The 22,737-nt window shown below is 37.4% G+C and overlaps 1 protein-coding gene across 2 annotated transcripts in view; it reads left to right on the top strand.

Annotated features, from left to right (window-relative positions):
* Nucleotides 1–22,737, top strand: part of kif6 (kinesin family member 6) — a 304,965-nt gene that overhangs the window by 29,044 nt on the left and 253,184 nt on the right. For both annotated transcript variants that reach the window (XM_026229369.1, XM_026229368.1), the window contains exon 6: nucleotides 4,917–5,046. In XM_026229369.1, the coding sequence (XP_026085154.1) occupies nucleotides 4,917–5,046 (130 nt within the window). The remainder of the gene's footprint in view (nucleotides 1–4,916; nucleotides 5,047–22,737) is intronic.

Here is a 22,737-nt window from a genome sequence, read left to right as displayed (position 1 = left end):
TCCTCCATGCTGGCTGGGGAACGGACACAAAATCCCACACCGCTGGATCTCGACATGATAGAGTCCTTCTATAATGATTAATCACAGGTACGAGAGATCCAAAAGCAGTGTGTTTAATGGGTAATCCAATATCAGTCCAGAAACAGGCAAGAGGTCATAACCATAAACATCAGTCCAAAAAACAAGAACAAGAGATACGAAAAACACAAGAGAACACATGAAACTTGGGGGACGGAAAACAAGGACTCCATGAAACAGAATGAAAACAGACCGGTATATATGTACAGGTGATGACGATCAAAGTGGAGACAGCTGAGTGCAATTAATAGGTGTGCAATTAACCGTGATGAAGGGACAAGGCTTGTGGGAAATGTAGTGCCTGCAGTGGGGTGCCTATGGGGAAGTGAGACCACTAGTGGGCACCCAGGGAAACACAGACCAGACACCGTTACAATGAGCTCCTTTGTCTTGCTGCTGTTAAGGAGCAGGTTTTTGTCAGCGTACCATGTGGCCAGGTGCTGTACCTCTTCCCTGTAGGCAGTTTCATCATTGTCACTGATGAGGCCAATTACCGTGGTGTCATCTGCAAACTTAATGATGGAGTTGGATCCATGCACAGGCTTGGAGTCGTGGGTGTAAAGGGAGTAAAGAAATGGGCTCAGCACACAGCCCTGTGATACGCCGCTGTTGAGTGTGATGGTGGTGGAGCAGGTGTGGCCTGACCTAACATGCTGAGGTCTGTTGGTCAGAAAGTCCATAATCCAGTTGCAGAGGGAGGTGTTAATGTCCAGGCCTCAAAGTTTTGTGGTCAGCTTTGATGGAATGAAGGTGTTAAATGCTGAGCTGAAGTCAACAAACAAGACTGACTGTGACGCAGACTGATCAGTGACATCAAAGTATGACATCAAAGTATCATGAGAGCGGTTCTACAGTATATTCGAGCGCACACTCTTAGCTTCAATTATAGGCAAGGTGCACCTGCCAGCTTTTTTTTTATCATCATAATTATCACAAATATTCTTGAGGCTATATCTCTCACCCATATATATATATATATATGTATAGGTGCCAAATGATTTTTTTAGGTGCCACAGAATAAACATGTTTTATGTGTTTTATTTAAATTATTTATTTTACATTTAAACTTTTTAATCATACTGACGTTTTTATGTCTCATCTTTTCTTGACTTCATCAGCATTTTTATCCATCTTGCAGATGACCTGGGAATGAAGTTTCACTTAAAGTGGGAGCTAAATGTCTTTTCCAACAAAATATACAGTCATGCGTTGTTTATTACACAAAATCTGTCCCAATATCATGGACCATAAGCATCACTTGGCCCCTGAGTATAGTTTGGGGTCCTCCTCAATGCATCCTGTAAATGTTGTCATACTCTCTTAAAAATAAAGGTGCTTCATGATACCATAGAAGAACCTTTTTTTCCTGTCTAAATGGTTTCATAAAGAACCTTTAACATTTGAAGACAATAACAGATTATGAAAAGGTCAGAAAGAGATTGTTCTTCAAAGAGCCTATGACTGAATGGTTCTTTGTGGAACCAAAATTGTTCTGTGAAGAACCTTTTAAGTCTTTCACACTTTCAGTCTGTTTTTCTTAATTTGTAAAATTAAATTTTATAGGAGGAGTTGAATCATTTAGACAACAGGTTAAGTAAAAATATAAAAATTCAATAGCTCATAAATATAGCAAAATGCTCCTCTTTTTACTTATTTTTCTAGCTGACTGATGAGCTTATGGAGACCGAAAGGTTACTGAGGTTAATATTACGTTGCAATGTTTACAAGCTTTACACGTTTTCCGCAGTTTGAAAGTGTTGTACTGTAGAATCTCTTTTAAAATAGCCTACCTTTTGATGTTAATTCATGTTCATTATGTACTCTAGTAGTAAAGAGCAAGGTGTGATAGGTTCACGTGCTGCTTGAACTGAGGCACTACTCGTGATCGCGCATACCGCATTAGGGGCCGTTCACATGTCGGGTCTTTTGTGCGCTCAAGTTCGTTATTTCAAATGTAGGCGCTGTATGCGTGCTCATAATGGAAGCGACACGTTTGTTTTTTTCCAGGCGCGCCCGCACCGCATCGAGTTAAAAACATCTCAACTTTTCAGAATCCTGCAAGCGCACCGCAGGTCATGTGACAAGAAACAATCAATCAGCTTCATCCTTTCCAGTACCAACGTTGAAAGCTCAGCCAAGATGAAGGAACAGCTGATCATAGCTGTATATGGATAGCCATTTTTAAATAAATTTAGTAACAGAGCTACTGCAAGCGATTTTTAGTGCTGCAAATCCATTTATCCTTTGCTGAAATTTATGTGTCTTCATGGAGAGAGCAGCTTATGGCCTAGCGCTTTCCACGCGTTTTTAGGCGCTATATGTGAACGGCCCCTTAAAGAGCACCAAAACTGTATTTATTGTTTGAATTTTGTTATGAATTTGGAATAATTTTAAAGCTGATACTTTGTAAATTAAAAAGTAACAAAGTACAAAGCTTTTTACGATTATTGGATGGCAAGTGCACTTCAAATAATGAAGTTCATGCATTAACAGGACACAGCATGGACTAAGATCTTGTTATACTCAGGTGCGACTTATAGTCCTAAAAATACAGTGTGCTGGGTTGGGAGCTGGGTCAATACTAAGCAAGCTATGATGACTTTCACCTTGACATTTATATAACCGACTGGCTGAGGCGAGCCTAAAAAGATGCTTAGGACAGTTGACGGGCCACTGCCGTGCATCGTCACGAAAGCTAATCTTTTTCACGTGTTATTAAGCATTACCGCTTGTCGATTTAAACATTAAAGCATCCAAACACAAGACACGGAAAAGCTGAACAGAGTAGTGCGTGCCGTATGAGGTGCGCGCGCGAGAGAGAGGCACGTATAACGGGCAGCTACACTGAACCAAGCTCTCTTCTGCGAAGTTCTCCTCAAAGTCCAAATACAAATCGCAGTTTGAACAAACAAAAAGATGCGAAAGAGCACAATTCAATACTCGCGGTGTTCTGGTGTTCAGGGCTCACGCAGAGAAAGGCATCTCGAGACGCTAAAAATAAGCGTTTTCAAGTGTTTTAATCAAAACACTTGAACATTGAATTTGCTTATTTTTGCTCTAGTGCTGACAAATACATACGAAATATGTCAAAATATCCACCTTGGAAATTATGCTCGAAAAAACTGTCAGTTATTTCTTAAGTGAAAGTAAAAAGTTGAGGAAAAAAATGGGATGTGTATTATATTGGATGCGTTCATCGCCTCTTAAAGTGACCGCGCCTAATTTAGCGACTGGCTGCTGTAATGTTAATCCAAGAAAATAAAAGAAAGAAAGTCACTCACTGCTCTTGACTACTTTGTATTTTTTACATTCAAACCAAAAATTATTCAGAAACCAGATATATATTTTTTTAATATATAGCAAAACTGTAATAATGTGAGAAATGTTGTAGGTGTCAAGTAGGTTTGATTGTTTATTTCATTTTTACATTGAAGACTATCCAGTGCGTTTTTTCATTTAATTATTTAGTTTTTAGTTTTCTGTACGTAAAAGATCGCTGCACTGCTGCAGACGCAACGCTCCTGGAACGCAACTGGAATCCATTAACATGGGTGCGTAACATGGGTGCATGGCTGCACTGCAGACGGAGTATGTGTGAAACAGGCATACGGTTGTTTGCACCTTGTGCAATGTGGAATTAATTTACAGCATTTTCAAGCAGTTTGTGATGCATTTTGGAAACAGATGTACATTTCCAATGCACCATCTAGCTTGATAAACCCCTTCTCAAAGACTTACTGTTTGTCAATTTTATTTGGGTAACACACATATTCTGAATGCCGTCGGCAGAATTCGAATGATCCATTTTAGTCTAGATAAATCTAGATTAATCTAAATAAAATAAAAAATAATCTATGCCCACCTCTAATATATATATATATATATATATATATATACACACACACTGGCGGACTGGGACAGTAAATCAGGCCGGGAATTTGACTCCACCCCAGGTCACCTCTATTATTGCAGTCATCACCACCAAATTTATGTGTCCACCAGCCTGCTTAACTTATAGGCTAACCCTGTTAGTTGATGTAACAGGTAGACTACCATACATAATATGAATGGATAAATAAATAAACCCTCAAAAACTCACTAGGAATAGACCATCTATACTACCACACCAAAGACAAATATAAAATTGGCTTACACATTTTAAGAAGGGATAATAAAGATACACATACACATGTTGAAATATTTATATTTTATATATTTCCAATGTCCAACTTAAGTATATCAAAAGTATCAGAAACACAAACACAAATAAACTTAACAAAAGCTACGACAATGTATGTCACAGATAAGAATGTTTACTCAATAATGCCATAAGAAACCAGTAAGAGTAAACAAAGTAATTAGCACTACTAGTACACCAGTACTGACTGCTCTCTGACATCTTGTCAATTATGTAATCTTTATCAAGTTCCATAAGAATCTCCTTCTCTGTTGCCATCAAAAGGAATGCTTCAAGGTTCTCTTGACTGAGGGAGGTTCTCAAACGGTTCTTCACTAACTTCAGGGTGGAGAAGATCCTCTCACAGGCAACCTGAGTAATAGATAGTGTGAGGAGGAACTTGTAGCCCAAACCAATGATGTGATAAGCATCAGTAAGCAGATTGTACCGAGACAAGAGGAGATATGAGATATGTGCAGGCATAACAGAAAAAGGCAGTTTTCTTGTCCACTTACACAAGTTATGATGTATATGTCCATGTGTACAGTATTTCTCAGCAATCTGATGTTACACAGCTGATGTTCATTGATTTGATGATTGTCTACTTCCCTCACATTATATTTTGTTTGCTAACATTCTTAACATTTTGTCATTGACTAAGGAAGGTGACAATCATGGAAGATCCAGACCAGAACATTCACCTCAAGAACCTGTCATTGCAACAGTCAACCAATGAAGAGGAAGCTTTGGATTTGCTATTCTTAGGAGACACTAATCGTATGATTGCAGAGGTGAGGAAATCAGTTTGTATGTAAAGGTTGATTCTGCTGTACTACTCTGACAATGTTCACATTGTTTAGGATTGACAAGTATTTTTGTTTTTAAGAAAATAGTTTTCACCTTTTTCACCATATTTTCAATCTCCCAAAGGGTGTATAGAAGTTCTGTACATTTACTTATTAGAATTGTTTAAACCTATAACAGCAATTAGTATCCATACATTTTTCAAATCACTTGTTTTTTCAAACAACTTTTGTAAGAATCATTCATCAATCACAGTGAGTAATGGCTTCTCCTGCTATTGTTATTTGCACTGCTTGCCACATTTATATTTTATCTCTCTCTCTGTTGGTGATGAGGGATTCACATGTGATAAATGTAAGTAATTAGTTAGGCTGACAGAGAGGATTTTAGAATTAGAGACATGCATCCAAACTTTAATTGATGATAGTAAGAATTAGGGATATATATTTTCAATCATTTCCATGATCAATGTCATTTAAATTAATGATCAATTAATTGATTAACTGTTAACCTTTATATCAAGTGCCCTCAGTCTAGTGAAGTTCAACCCTGCAGTTTCCCCCACTTGAAAGGGTATGCTTGCTTCTTAAGGTTTGGACTGGATTTTACTCAGTGACCAGGAATTATTTATTTTCTTTCTTTTATTTGAAAGTTGTCATGGCCAAAAGCAGGTAAAAAACCTTAAACACAAGCACAAGTAGGTCAAGAATAAGCCCAAGTAACCATAATAAAGCATCATAACCCAGGATCAAATACTTAAATTTAAACACTAGAAATTAGTCTTGAAAATAAATGGAAAGAGAAACCCCATATCTGGAGCACCCAAATAAATTGAAGACACTTTTAAAGCACTACTCAAATCACCTTTATTTATATATAGTGCTTTAAACAAAAAAATACATTGTGTCAAATAGGGATGTGCTACAGTCATCGAGTACTCGAGTACTCGACCGCGACAGCGATGATCGATCATGTAAACGATTACATAACCTTTACATTGTTCCTGCAACATCTGTTCCAGCGGAGCGAATTTATTCCTCTAAATGTGAACAGGCTGCGCACTCGGCTCTCATCTCAGCACGTAGACCGACTTATCTTTTTGAATAGACATTTGAATGTTTCACCGGTTGTGGTAAATATAATATCCTTTTTTTTTTTTTTATAATTATTATTTTAGTTTTAAGTTTTAGCCATAGTTAAAATATCTAGTCTATTTGGTCTGTTTTATACCTTATAATAGTTGTTTGGTTAAACTTGGTGAACTTTTTTCTTTATCTTTTAAAAACTACGTTTCACCGCTGGATCAAAATATGCTGCTAAAGTTATACTGGAAGACAATGTTTTGTTTAAAAAAAAATGCAGTTGAATAAAGAAGCTAAAAAAAAGTAAAAGTATCTTTCTGTGTTAATTTTTAAGTCAAATAATGAAATGGTCTTTATAAAATAAAAATGCACTAGATATATTTGTAGCCTAATTACATTAACATATTCGTAGAGATGACGAAATCAAAATTATTTGTTTGTCATAGTTTTTATCTATATTTTAAATCGTATTCAATTATTAAGCAATAATCAGTGATTTCCATGCTGTTAAATAATAATGTAAATCCGAGTTACACTTACAAGTTCACATCTGCATCGGCGAATTTTTTTCAGATAAAAGTTGCAAGACATAGTGTCTGATTAATTAACATGAACAATTATGCTGAAATCGCTGCATATCAGCGATTAGTTTCATGCTCATATAAGCAATGCCCGATAATGATATTGCTCTTAAATGTTTTATTTTTCTATTATTATTGTTATTATTTTATTATTGATGTTATAATAATGCAGCCGAGCTTTTTTTTCGTCATATTTGTGGGCATAATACAATTCTTCTTCGAAAACGCGCAGGTGGTTTATGGAAAATAAAACTTAACTTAAAAATAAAACTTAATTACAACTATTACACTTAATAACCTAGATGAAAATATAGCACAAATCTGCTATACATTTATAATGAGAGCTTTATAGGAATCTATAGTAAAATCTGTCCTTGCCCATCTTTTATCGCGCTGTCATTAAAACGCATCAGAGGGAGCTCGCGCTCTCTCTCTCTCTCTCTCTCACTTTCGGTGTGACTGTTGGGGGTGTCGGAGTGGAGACTGATTGGGGCTCTGAGAGTGTTGGTGAAAAGCCTTAATTTATCTTAAGCTTATATGTTTCTTTTCTTTTCGTCTTTCTTTTCTTTCTTTTCTTTTTTGTTTTTTTTGCCTTTCCCCTCTTTACTTTTTACTTAAAAAGTTTTTCATCGTGTGCCCGTGGAATTGTAGACGCCGGGATGGCGTCAATTCCTGTGCAAACGTCACCTAATCTATCACTCCGAAATGGGTGCAGGTGTGTACCAGAGGCCGGTGTGACAATAGAGGAACTACTTGTAGTTGTTGGGGAAAAAGTAGGTTTTGAAAATATAGTTTCAGCTTCACGCATGAACAAAGCGGTTGTGGTTTTTTTTAGATCTGAAACGCTAATAAATCAGCTGACTGTGAGCGGAATATGGGTAAAGGAAATGTTTGTCCCGATTAACCCACTATCCGCTCCAGCAACAAAAATAACGATTTCGAATGTCCCACCTTTTATTAGTAATGATGTCATAACGAAAGAGTTGTTGAGATTCGGAAAAATAGCAAGTCCAGTGAGAATGATTCCTTTAGGCTGTAAAAACATCGCGCTTAAGCACGTCACGCCTTTTCGCCGCCAAGTTTTAATGTTTCTGACTTCACTGGAGCGTACTTTAAAAGTTTCCTTCCGAGTTAATCAAGGAGAGAACTCGTACATGGTTTATGCAAGCACTGAAAATCTAAAGTGCTTTGACTGCGGTGTTCTGGGGCACAAACGTTTTACATGCCCACATAAAGACGATCAGAGGTCATCTACATCGCGTGGAGATGTTAATAATGCGGAACAATGTCAGCAGGACACAGAACCAAGGGGCAAGGAACTCGACCGGAAGTTGAAGTCGGGTGGGGGCTGCCATCTTTTAGCAGAACTTCACTTGCGTTAGCATTCCCATTGACTCCCATTCATTTTGCCGTCACTTTGACAGCGAATAACTTTACATCTGAGGCATTTAAAGACTCCGTTTGTCCATTATTTATTTCTAAAGATACACGACAATGTATAAAGGGCTCCATTACCTTTTATGTTACATTATGGCCCCGTATAAACAGTTTTTGTAAAAAATAGGCTAACGATTGCGTCATAACCACTCGGCTCTCTGTCGCATTACCGTACAGACAGGTGGAGAAGCTCGCAGGCAATTAACTTAATATGGCGTACAGGCGTTACATTTTAAAATACTATACAAAATAATTAATCAGAATACTTACTCCTGCTCATTCACGCCAAAGAACTCCCCGCTCAAGCTCGCCGTCTCTGCAAGATTAACGATGGCAGTTTTCACGCACAGCCACTTAGAAGATTTACATCTGTCAGACAGGTTGCTGACGTCGTCAAGCTTCGTTTGAGTCTGCGCGGCAGAAACGGAAGTGCTAAAAAACGCTAAAACTGGGCTTCATTTGTCTCAATTGAGTTCCAATGGGGTCGCTGTGTCCATTTCTTTTACTGTCTATGCACAGAACAGAGAACGGAGACACAGGTGAAAGAAGCCTCAGAAGAGGTGAGTGATGTTCATTTAAATACTGGTGGTATGGAGAAGCTGGTTTGCGTTGCTGAGAATATAACTGATGTAAATGATGACAGTGAAGGTCAGGGAGGTGATGAAGAATTGTACAATGTCAAAGAAATACCAGTAGGTGTTGCTGAAGAAAATATGACTGATGAGTTAGATGAAATGTCACAATGTACTGATGCTAGTTTGAGAAATGAAGAGCAGTGGTCCGATATATCTGATATGGCAAAAGTGGCTGAAAAAGATATGTATACTCTTGAACAGATAAAATTCTTTTTTAGATGAAACAAAAGGAAAAACAGGTGTAGAAGTCAGTGATTTTTTTCCCAGATCTTGAAAAGTTTATTGCCTCTGTTGTATGGGCGAGGAAAACATATAGCGTTGAAGAACTTTCACAGCAAAAGAGGTTTCGGTTAAAAAAGCACATAACTGTTATTAGACAAGGAAAACAAACAGGGAAGGAACTTATAACAAGGGGGAAGGCAAAACGCAATAATAATGAGAACTGCTAAATCTATTTTTCTCTGTATTTTTTCCTTTTTTCTCTCTCTCTTTCTCATGGATGTCTTGCGGGTGGGATCTCTGAATGTTAATGGGATGAGAGATGGGAGAAAGAATAGGTTACTTTCAGAGATTATGCGTTTGAAAGATATAGGTGTGGTCTTGTTACAGGAGACTCACAGTGATCAAAGTAATGAGGCTGAATGGGGCCTATGGTGGGAAGGAGAGAAAGTTTTGAGTCATGGATCCAATTTGAGTGCTGGAGTGGCAGTACTTTTTCCTCCTATGGTTAAAGTAAAAATCTTGTCAAGAAATGAAGTTGTTCCAGGGAGATTGCTGATTGTTAGGGCAGAAATTAGTAATCTAATTTTTCTTTTTGTGAATATTTATGCTCCAAATATAGGTGCAGAGAGAATACAATTGTTCAATAAATTAGAGTTTTTTTTAAGACAACAACATGAAGGAGATCTCATTATCTTAAATCAAATTTCAATTGTACATTGGATTTTACAAAGGACAGGAATGGTGAGGAACCTCATTTAAGGAGTGCATTGTGCTAAGCCAATGTGATTAAAAATGAGACGGTTTCTGCTGCACGGTTGGATTGACTTTATACGTCACGTAACATGAGGAATAGAGTTACAAATGCAACTATTTTTCCCACTTCAATGTCTGATCATAAATTTGTCACTATTGAGTGTACTTTTTTGGACAATTTTAAGTCATTTTGGGAGTCTTGGAAGAATGAGAAGAATTGTTATGAAAATTGCATTCAATGGTGGGAAATCGGGAAGGTACAAATAAGGAATTTTTGTCAACAATATTGGTTGCACTTTATTTTACAGTACGTGTATTAACATGAACTTATAGTGTACCTAAAGTGTATTTATTTGAGAAAGTTCTGGTAATACAAGGTAACTACATGGGATAGGGTTAGGTTTAGGGGTAGGTTCAGGGTTAGTACGTAGTTATTACATAGTTATTGTAATTACTATAATAAGTACATAGTATGTACATGAGGAACAGGACTGTAAAATAAAGTGCTACCACAATATTTCTCATATTCTTCATGTTGTATAAAGAAGTCTTTGAAATTTCTTGAAAAATAAATTATTGGTGTTGAGCAAAGTATGATTATAAATGACTCTGTAAACCTGAAAGATATGTGGACTGAAAAGAATAACCTGTTGAGCTCAATTTTAAATGAAAGAGTGAAGGGTGGTCTTTTAAGGAGTCGTTTTGTTACAATAAGAGATATGGACGCTCCTACTTCTTTTTTTTTAAATCTAGAGCGTAAAAAAGGGCAAGAAAAATTGATGTACTGTTTAAAAGACTGTAATGGTCAAGATATTTCTGATCAAACAGAGATGCGAAAAATTGCTGTGGCTTTCTATTCAAGTTTATACACCTCTGAGGAATCAGAAGAACAATGTAGGAAATAACTGCTTTCTGACCTTCCGGTTTTAACCCCGAAGCATAAAGTTTTTTTAGAGACCGAACTCACGTATGAAGTCATGGCTGCTGTTATGGGACTCTCTGTAGGACGTGCACCCGGGATAGATGGACTGTCTGCTGATTTTTATAAGGCTTTCTGGCATGTTATTGGTTAAGATTACTTTGAAGTTCTGCAAAAAAGTGTCACTGAAAGAATTCTTCCGAAGAGCTTTCAGCGTGCAGTGCTCACACTACTCCCCAAGAAGGGAGATCTGACACTCTTAAAGAACTGGAGGCCTGTGGCAGTTTTGTGTTCGGATTATAAAATCATTTCCAAATGTTTGGCTACAAGAGTAAGTAATGTACTGCATAAATGAAGATCAATCTTACTGCATAAAATATAGATCTATTGTAGATAATCTACATTTAGTGAGAGACGTGTATGACTATGCTTTTGATAACAAGATTGAAATGGGATTTTTATCATTAGACCAAGAGAAAGCTTTTGATCGGGTGGATCACGTTTTTCTCTTTGATGCTTTAAAGGCCTTTGGTTTTGGTGATAATTTTATTTCAATGATACGGTTATTGTACACTGAAGCCACATGTATGATAAAAATCACCCTTGTGAAAATCACCCTTGTGAATAAGCACCCTTGTGAAAGTACAGAGGGGAATTAGACAGGGCTGTCCCCTTTCGGGCCAACTTTATAGTATAATTATAGAACCGCTGTTATGTAAATTAAGGAAAGATTTAACAGGGTTACAGATTAACTTTTAAAAAGGTTTTAAATATTTGGAAAATTTTGGGGGACAATTGAATATAGAAAGCAAAATTGGGAGGGCCTGTTGGAGAAAGTATGTGCGCGGTTGTCTCATTGGAAATGGTTGCTGCCCCAGCTGTCCTACAGGGGAAGGGTGCTGATATGTAACAACCTTGTAGCCTCTTCCCTTTGGCACAGAATGGTGATCCTTGAACCTCCAGAAGAACTTGTGAGACAAATTCAGAAATGTCTGGTGGATTTTTTCTGGTCGGGACAGCATTGGCTGAAGGCTCCGGTGTTGTCTCTGCCCAGACAGGAAGGAGGACAAGGCCTAGTGGACATCAGATCCAGACTAAAGACTTTCAGGCTTCAAGTGGCCCAGAGACTCCTCTATGGGAAGGATGTGAGCTGGGCTGGGATAGCGTGCACCCTATTGAGGAAAGCAGGGAACATGGAACTAGATCGCCATTTGTTCCTGATGGACATAAATATGTTGGATCTTGCGAGATTAACATCGTTTTACAGATCACTCCTAAAAGCATGGACACTTTTTAAGTTTTCTCGGGAGTCAAGCAATGCACAAAGTTTGTGGCAGAAAGAAGAACCTTTGCTTTTTAACTCTGCATTGAATCTGGACATTTTTAGAGACCTATCACTCAGGAAAAGTCTGTGGGCAGCAAAAATTACTAAAATTGGACACTTAATACCTGAAGGTGAATGGATATCAGCTGAGATTTTTGCTGAAAAAATGGACATAACATCTATTAGAGTGGCAAAGAGAATTTTGACTCGGATAGTTGAGTTTTTGCCTCAGAGTTACAGACTCTCCTTAGAAACGTATAATGGAGAACTGAATATATGTGATTTCCCAGAAGTAAACATTGCAGCTGAGACTGGAAGCTGGGAAGAAACTGAGGGTGGACTATTAACTTTTAAGACACCTCAGTTGGGACTTTTCAGTAAAACTGATAAAAAATCATTGTACACATTGTGTGTCAAGACACTGCATTTTCAGGCTCTTATGAGGTTAAAAGAGTCTAAATGGCAAGAAGTGTTTGGAGTAGGTGCTTCCCCCAAGGGCAGCTGGAGGACCTTGTACAAACCTCCTATTGAAAAACGAACTGGAGATCTTCAGTGGAGGTTAGTGCATGGTATAATAGCTACAAACAGACACAGAGCACGTCTTGATCCACAGGTGAGGGAGGGATGTCCTTTCTGTGGGATACCAGAAACTGTTTTTCATTTATTTTTAGACTGTACTAGATTACAACAGTTGGTTCCAATAATAGAAGGGTGGTGTCAAACTTGGGAGAAGTTTTCTCACCTATGGTTTTCATATATGGTCCGAAGTATAAGAAGAGTAAAAAAGAGGCCCATGTCTTAATGAACTTTTTATGTGGACAAGCTAAAATGGCTATATGGGTGTCACGAAAAGAAAAAATGAATGGTAATGAGTCTTGTGATGTTGAGTCTGTCTTAAGTGGGTTAATAAGGTCACGATAAAAAATTGAGTACACTTATTACAAATTGGTTAATGACATTGAAACGTTTAAATATAAATGGGGTGTGAACCAATGTATTTGTGATGTTGATTATGACGGAAATTTAATTTTTTCATTATTTTTTTTATTTTATTTTTTATTTTTTTTGTGAAGCCTTATTGTGAATTTGTGAAGCTTTATTGTCTGTATAAATGTTTTAGAATAGAAGAAGGAAAAGGAAGGGCTTTTGTAATTTTTTTTTTAACTTTTGTCTTAAAGTGATTGTTAAAGTCAAAAAGTCTCTCTCTCTCTCTCTCTCTCTCTCTCTCTCGCTGTCTAACGCATAACTTAGCATTCTATTGTGCTGATACAAGTTGTAATGTTACGTCTGTATCTCAGTTATCTGATTTATCATAGGATGTGTCATAGAATAAGCTTCCGTTTATTGGTGTACTCTTCACCTCATGCAGATATTTCTTGCTCCTTTATTAATAACATTGCTTCATCATAATCATAATCTAACCTGTCCTAATCATGTGTTCATGTTTTCATAGACAGATTTTCATGTCAGATTTTAATTTTAATTTATTTTTCATTTTCATAACAATCTTCAGATTTTTTTCCCCATTATATACATTAAGGCCATGCCCTGCCCCCCCGCATAAGCCCCACCCCCAATTAATAGATTAATCGTTTTTGAAACCTATCGATGATCGAAGTGAGAAATTTCCCAAAATGCCCATCCCTAGCGTCAAAGCACTGAACAACATTCATTTGGAAAACAGTGTCTCAATAATGCAAAATGATAGTTAAGGCAGTTCATCATTGAATTCAGTGATGTCATCTCTGTTCAGTTAAATAGTGTCTGTGCATTTATTTGCAATCAAGTCAATGATATCGCTGTAGATGAAGTGACCCCAACTAAGCGGCAGGGAACCAAAACTCCATCGGTGACAGAATGGAGAAAAAAACCTTGGGATAAACCAGGCTCAGTTGGGGGTCTAGTTCTCCTCTGACCAGACAAAACCAGTAGTTTAATTCCAGGTTGCAGCAAAGTCAGATTATGCAGAAGAATAATTTGTTTCCTGTGGTCTTGTCCTGGTGCTCCTCTGAGACAAGGTCTTTACAGGGGATCTGTTTCTGGGGCTTTAGTTGTCCTGGTCTCCGCTGTCTTTCAGGGCTGTAGAGGTCCTTTCTAGGTGCTGATCCACCATCTGGTCTGGATACCAGACTAGCTGTAGTTTGTTTACTAAGCGTGCAGAACAACCACCCAATAAAGCATTACAATAATCTAACCTTGAGGTCATAAATGCATGGATTAAGGCCTAAATTAGGCCGTAATTTAGATATATTTTTGAGATGGAAAAATGCAGTTTTACAAATGCTAGAAACATGGCTTTCTAAGGAAAGATTGCGATCAAATACCACACCTAGGTTCCTAACTGATGACGAAGAATTGAGCAACCATCAAGTCTTAGACAGTGTTCTAGGTTATTACAAGCTTGGTTTTTAGGTCCTATAATTAACACCTCTGTTTTTTTTTTTCAGAATTTAGCAGTACGAAATTACTCGTCATCCAGTTTTTTTTATATCGACTATGCATTCCATTAGTTTTTCAAATTAGTGTGTTTCACCGGGCCGTGAAGAAATATAGAGCTGAGTATCATCAGCATAACAGTGAAAGCTAACACCATGTTTCCTGATAATATCTCCCAAGATGTAATGATACATCTTCATTCACTGCTACGAACTGATAGCGGTCATATAAGTATGATTTAAACCATGCTAATGCACTTCCACTGATGCTAACAAAGTGTTCAAGTCTATGCAAAATAATGTTGTGGTCAATTGTGTCAAATGCAGCACTAAGATCCAATAAAACTAATTTGTCAGATGATAAGAGCAGATCATTTGTAACTATAAGGAGAGCAGTCTCAGTACTATGATACGGTCTAAATCCTGACTGGAAATCTTCACATATACCATTTTTCTCTAAGAAGGAATATAATTGTGACAATACCACCTTTTCTAGTATCTTGGACAGAAAAGGGAGATTCGAGATTGGTCTATAATTAACTAGTTATTTGGGGTCAAGTTGTGTTTTTTTTATGAGAGGCTTAATAACAGCCAGTTTGAAGGTTTTGGGGACATATCCTTATGACAATGAGGAATTAATAATAGTCAGAAGAGGATCTATGACTTCTGGAAGCACCTCTTTTATGAGCTTAGATGGTATAGGGTCTAACATACATGTTGTTGGTTTAGATGATTTAACAAGTTTATACAATTCTTCCTCTCCTATAGTAGAGAATGAGTGGAACTGTTCCTCAGGGGGTCTATAGTGCACTGTCTGATGTGATACTGTAGTTGACGGCTGAATGGTTGCAATTTTATCTCTAATAGTATCGATTTTAGAAGTAAAGTAGTTCATAAAGTCATTGCTGCTGTGGTGTTGGGAAATGTCAACACTTGTTGAGGCTTTATTTTTCGTTAATTTAGCCACTGTATTGAATAAATACCTGGGGTTATGTTTGGTTTCTTCTAAAAGAGAAGAAAAGTAATTGGATGTAGCAGTTTTTAATGCTTTTCTGTAGGATAGGTTACTTTCCCGCCAAGCAATACGAAATACCTCTAGTTTTGTTTTCCTCCAGCTGCCCTCCATTTTTCGGACTGCTGTCTTTAGGGTGCGAGTATGCTCATTATACCATGGTGTCAAACTCTTTTCCTTAATCTTCCTTAAGCGTAAAGGAGCAACTTTATTTAAAGTGCTAGAAAAGAGAGAGTCCATAGTTTCTGTTACATCATCAAGTTGTTCTGAGGTTTTGGATATGCTAAGGAATTTGGATACATCAGGAAGATAACTTAAAACAACTTGTAACAAGAAGTAGAATTTACAATTTTGGCTATATGAAGTTTGCACAGAACTAAATAATGATCTGAGATATCATCACTTGGCTGAATAATTTCAACAATATCAACATCAATTCCATGTGACAGTATTAAATCTAGAGTATGATTTCGACAGTGAGTAGGTCCTGAAACGTGTTGTCTAACACCAATAGAGTTCAGAATGTCTATAAATGCTGATCACAATGCATCTTTTTCATTATCAACATGGATATTAAAATCTAGTTCTAACAGAACTAACTCGGATGTAAAATCAGCAAACTCTTTAATAAAGTCTGTATGGTGCCCTGGTGGCCTGTACAAGCCAGTACAAACATAACAGAGGATTTATCATTAACATTTGTTTCTCTGGATAATGTTAAATGAAGCACCATTACTTCAGATGAGTTATACTTGAAGCCTGCTTTCTGAGAAATGCTGAAAATGTTGTTATAAGTTGAAGCAAAACCTCCACCTTTGCCTTTTAGATGCGGCTCATGTTTGTAACAGTAATCTTGGGGGGTGGACTCATTTAAAATAATGTAATCATCAGGTTTTAGCCAGGTTTCTGTCAAACAGAGTACATCTATATTATGATCAGTGATCATATTATTTACAAAAAGTGTTTTCGTAGAAAGGGATCTGATATTCAATAAGCCAAGCTTTATCATTTGTTTGTCCATATTGCTTCTGTATTTGCCATATTTCTAGAGAGAAGAGTGGCGCCATCCCAAGAGGGATGAAGACCATCTCTTTTCAACAGGTCAGGTCTGCCCCAAAAGCTCGTCCAATTGTCTATGAAACCTATGTTATTCTGTGGGAACCACTTAGACATCCAGCCATTGAGTGATGACAATCTGCTATGCATCTCGTCTCCACGGTAAGCAGGGAGGGGACCAGAGCATATTACAGTGTCTGACATCGTGCTTGCAAGTTCACACACCTCTTTAAAGTTATTTTTAGTGATCTCCTACTGGCGAAGTCGAACATAATTTGCGCCGGCATGAATAACAATCCTACTGTATTTACGTTTAGCATTAGCCAGCACTTTTAAGTTTGCCAAGATGTCAGGCGCTCTGGCTCCTGGTAAACATTTGACTATGGTGGCTGGTGTCTTGAAAGTCAGATTGTGCAGAAGAATCATCTGTTTCCTGTGGTCTTGTCCTGGTGGTCCTCTGAGACAAGGTCTTTACAGGGGATCTGTATCTGGGACTCTAGATGTCCTGGTCTCTGCTGTCTTTCAGGGCAGTAGAGGTCCTTTCTAGGTGCTGATCCACCATCTGGTCTGGATACATACTGGATCCGGGTGACTGCAGTGACCCTCTGATCTGGATACAGACTGGATCTGCTGGCTACGGTGACCTCGGAATAAGAGAGAAACGGACAATTATTAGCGTAGATGCCATTCTTCTAATGATGTAGCAAGTACATAGGGTGTTATGGGAAGTGTTCCCGGGTTCCGGTTTACTTAATTAACCCTCTGGAGTCTAAGGGTATTTTTGGGGCCTGGAGAAGTTTTGTCATGCCCTGACATTTGTGCTTTCTTTTTAAATATCTTGTTTCTTATAAATATCTAAATGGGTAAAGTCTAATCTCACTGTAATCAGCACAAACCGGGCTATAATAATATGTGAAATGCATGCATGTACATGATTGTATTTTTGAGAAAAAAAAATTATGCATGGTTAGGGAAAAACTAAAAATGTTAAATCACTTGAATTAAGGCCATACAAAACATACAGAACATTGGTTTCCCGGATTTTTGAGGACTGGAGCTGGTAGCCTAGATTTTTTCTTTCTAAATTATGTGAAAACTATCTTGTTTACTACCTCACAGAAAACAATATATTGATTTAAATTTTCTAAGACACTTTTAGTTGGTAAAAGGTCATATGCGTGTAAACACAAAGGCCCGCATAATGAGCTGCATAATGAGCCTCAGTCAGCTGTGTCACTGAGAGGGAAGAGTTACAAGACAGAATGTGAGAACAAAATAAATGTATATAATTTTATGTTTGTAGTTTATTAACAATATATTTAATGATCCCACAACATAATTTAATATCCACTTGGGAGAGCAGTTAAACAGTTTATTAGAACAATCAAAGCTGACTTTCAAACTAAGTTTTTGGCATCATTACTCCAGTCACACAATGCTTCAGAAATCCTTTTAACAATCTTATTTTCTACAAAAAAACATTTATTGTTATTATTATTATCATTATTATTAATGTTGAAAAGAGCTGATAATATTTTTCAGGTTTTTAGGGGGAATAAATTGTTTTTTGTTACATTTACATTTGTTACAGTTATCTATTTGTTACATTTATATTATTTACATCAAGCTTTTGAATGGTATAGTATTGTATATTGTTATTGAAACTTCATAATGTTTCACTTGATTATACATTTAGTCAGGAATTATAGTTTGGAAAAAGTCTTTGGAAAAAGTCTAACTAGTAAAATTTTTACACATTATGTGAAAACTAGTACAAATATATAAATAAATAAAAAGAGACTTACTCATGTATATGATCTCTGCTGAATAAAGTGCTTCCTTCTTTTTTTTTTTTTCTGAGGAAATCCATTTCTAAAATCCTCAACGACATTGCATCTTTTTCTGGTGATTTATGTCTTATTCCTCTCATCGCGAAGCAAACAGTAAAATAAAAAACTTGAAGAACAGTCTGGCTGCGTTTTGTTCTGTTATGGGCGCATTCAAGCCGCACGCTTCAGTTTGAATCTGAATAGCGCGTTCAGCGTGGGGGCGTGGTCACATTAGATATAATGAAGGGAGACGTGAAAAACGGACATTGCGTTGTTTTCATATGGATTACTTTATCACAGAATATCTGTTTTTGGCAGCACTTGTTTAGTTTAAAAATAGACATGTCAAGCTTTCTATAGATATCTCTCACGTCTCTTCGTTGAGTATTCACGGAGTTACAGTTCATTTTAATGACGTGTTTGTAAATGAAGATCAGCACAGACAAAGGCTAAGTTTTTTTGTTATTATGTCTGTATCCAAAAAAAAAGTAGACCCTTTACAGATTCGATTGATGTATTGCTCTTATCTGTACGATAAAAACTGAGAGTGTAATTTAATTTAAGTTCTTTTCGGGGTTATCAGGAGAAAATGACTCAAAACGCGTATCCGTGTTAATCGACTCCAGAGGGTTAATGCAGCCTTAAAGTCCTTTAACAAATTTGAATATTAAAAGCATATTAGTATGTTATATGTAAGCCAGGATAAAGAGATGGGTCTTTTATCTAGATTTAAACTGCAAGAGTGTGTCTGCCTCCCTGTTAGGTAGGTTATTCCAGAGTTTAGGCGCCAAATAGGAAAAGGATCTGCAGCCCGCAGTTGATTTTGATATTCTAGGTATTATCAAATTGCCTGAGTTTTGAGAACGTAGCGGACGTAGAGGATTATAATGTAAAAGGAGCTCATTCAAATACTGAGGTGCTAAACCATTCAGCGACGTTTGATAGGGAGCCAGTGCAGTGTTGACAGGACCGGGCTAATATGGTCATACTTCCTGGTTCTAGTAAGAACTCTTGCTGCTGCATTTTGGACTAGCTGTAGTTTGTTTACTAAGCATGCAGAACAACCACCCAATAAAGCATTACAATAATCTAACCTTGAGGTTATAAATGCATGGATCAACATTTCTGCATTTGACATTGAGAGCATAGGCCATAATAAAGATATATTTTTAAGATGGAAAAATGCAGTTTTACAAATGCTAGAAACGTGGCTTTCTAAGGAAAGATTGCGATCAAATAGCACACCTAGGTTCCTAACTGATGACGAAGAATCGTTCTCAGTATTAAAGAATAGCGGAGTCCACACCACAACCATAACGATAAAGGCAAAGAGAAACGATATCATTGGAATCACTTTCAGAATGATTTTTTTCTTCTGATGAACAATAAAAACATAGCCAACCAATCAGAATCAATCCTGCTTTAATGAGCTAGATAATTTAAAGCAGCAGATGTGCATCCGCTTAGAATACACAGACAATATCGTTCGCTGGTGTGGATGCTAATATCGTTATCTTTATAGTTATCTTTTAATAGTTATCATTCTTGGTGTGAACGAGGCTTTAGACTTCTATCGGACAAAAAAACTTTTATCCACTGGAGCATTCTGCCCCTAATCCCCATTTGCTGCAACCTGATTAGCAGGCCATTTGTCCACATCATGCCATAAGCTCTTTCAATATCAAAGAAAACTGCCACCACTGATTCTCTATTTACTTGAGCCCTCCTTATAACATCTTCCAGGCATAATACAGGGTCCATTGTACATCTACCTCTTCTAAAACCACTCTGGTAGCTTTGCAGTAGCCCCATAGACTCCACCCAGTATTTCAACCTAACATTTACCATTTTCTCTATAGTCTTTCCCACCTGAGAAGTTAATGCTATAGGCCTGTAGGCACAACTAGGGTTGTGAGGATCTTTACCAGGTTTCCTAATTGGTACAATTATGGACTCTTTCCATTCCTTAGGAATCATTCCCTCCATCCATATCCTGTTAAATAGTATCAACAGCTTTCCCTATATTGCTCAAATTATCCAACATATCATAACAGATTGAGTCACTCCCACAAGTCAAACACAAACACTTGCACAACTCCGTTGATGCTCTGTAAAAATAAACTCCATCCACTGGTCCCTTAATGCTGTTTTTTTTTTTTTTTGGTAATCTGTGAAGGGTTGTCTTGCCCTGGCAACCAAAAACACACTTCTTTTGTGACTTTTCGCGACGCTCTTGCTCTGATCAGTGAATCGCTCAGATCAGTGAGTCTGTGCTCAGCCTCGCTATACGGGAGCGTGCGCTCTTCCGGCAGAAGTGCCCTAGGACCCATATAAGGAAATTCCGCTCCATCTAACGTCACACAGAGCCATACTCGAAAAAAACTTTCCGAAACTTGTGACAAACCGGAAGGAGTATTTTGGGAACAAAAATACTCCTTCAAACGTACAACTTAATTTTTGAAACTTTGTCCATGTATAGCATGGGAATCCAACTCTTTAACAGTGTAAAAAACTCAGTATGCATGAAATAGCATTTCACCCCCCCTTTAACCTCTCTCTTAATCTTATGGCACGATTCCCGACACGTTCATACGCTAAGTATTTCTTCTGTAAGTCATACTTTCGTAAGGTTGGTCTGGACTATTCGTAAGCTCTCTCTTAGCGTTGTTTGGGCTCAAGATGCTACTGTACAGCAGTCTTTAGAAATCAGCGCGGCACAGTACAAGTCAAACTATGGTATGTTGACAATGTTGTGGCTCAACAATTATTTTATGTTATTTTTTAAGACTCATAATAAATTATGTTCCCAATGGATACAGGCCTATTTATGAAGTTGACTTTATGTGGTATCAGAACTAATATGGTGGTAATTAGCCTAGGCTTTTTCATACTGTAATTAAAGCGAATTGACAATAAATTTTTTGATAATTAAAATCTGCCAAACAATTTGGCTCTAAATGGCTAAGATCTATAAATGGGTAAAGCATGGTGGTGTCCAGTAAGCGACCAACTATGGCAGCGATCCAACGTGTCATTGTATTGAATTAAAGACGGAGCCGAACGCGGAGTCGTTTAGTCCGTGTCAATTTTTTTATTCTGCAAAACTTATGACATTTTGACATTTTTCCTGACGTGGCTATATTAAAAAAAAATTTGCCTCCCAAGACAACTCATTATGGAGCTGCTGGACCTTCTCAGACCTGGGCTTGCCAGGAAAACGTGGCGGAATTTTGCTTTAAGCCCTGAAGCCCAGCGCTACTTTTTTTTTTCTTTCTTTTTTTTTTTTTCTTTTTTTTTTTGCTACAGAGAGATTCATCGAGGTCGTGGGAGAGGGCTAGGCCTAATCAAGACCTCTGTGTGGAGGTGCGTCCACACTGTCACCATGCCCTTCTGCGCCATGCCGGGGATTGCATCCTGGTGGAATGCACATATCCCTATCGCCAATCCATCAGTGATTGATCAGGCGTACATATCACGAAAGGGATACGCGGCCATAAACGTGCAGGTTATATTGGACCATAGGGGTGTGATATTTGACCTCATGGCAAGGTCCAGCAAAACTTCAACTTCCTCTGACGAGAGGCTTGGTGCCCTTTTTTACGTTGCTTCCTCTGCATATTTTGTATCTAACTCTCTCTCTCTTTGTTCATTATAGATAGGTTGCTTTTTATTAAAAACATAAACCAATTGCAATCAATACCGCATTAAACATGAGTAACTGCAGCTGCTTGCCAATCAATTCTGATTGTAAAGTACAAAAGTGTATTATATAATTTTTATAAGTCGTTAAACCCATGTCAAGAAGCGGCACAAGTGGCACAACGGGATTAGGAGGGTGGATGATTAGCGAGGGATACCCGGTTAGTCTAACCGTCACAACATATGGTGTGAACATATTACTGACCATTTGATAATTAAATTTATAGTCTATATTCTACTGATAACTTAAAATATGTTAAAATAAATGTTACTATAATAATTTGAGTAATATTTCATTTGCATAGAACGTTGTCTTTCTTAACGCTTTATTGCACCATCACGTGAAGTGGAAAATCGATTCATGAGCAATCGATGCCAACTAATTCAGCACCCTCACTTTGGACAGCGCTCTTGTAACGTCGGACATAAGAGGCAGCATACTAAGAAGCTTCCTAAGGGACACTTCGTGGAACACACTTAGAAACATAAACAACTTTGGTAAGATATATCTTTCGAGGTCTTCTTAGTGTGCTAAGAGTGAGCGTTATCGGGAAACCGGGCCCAGATAATTTTTCAGATAAAAAATTTATATTTTATATCAGTGTAACTTTGCTTTCCATTTATTACTTAAAGCACACTTTAAGTACTTCTTTAATGCACAATACATGAAAACTATTAGCCTAAGAAATTTAAA

The sequence above is a fragment of the Carassius auratus genome, chromosome 42 (assembly GCF_003368295.1).
Source record: "Carassius auratus strain Wakin chromosome 42, ASM336829v1, whole genome shotgun sequence".
Taxonomy (NCBI): domain Eukaryota; kingdom Metazoa; phylum Chordata; class Actinopteri; order Cypriniformes; family Cyprinidae; genus Carassius; species Carassius auratus.
This window is presented reverse-complemented; position numbering and strand designations above follow the sequence as displayed.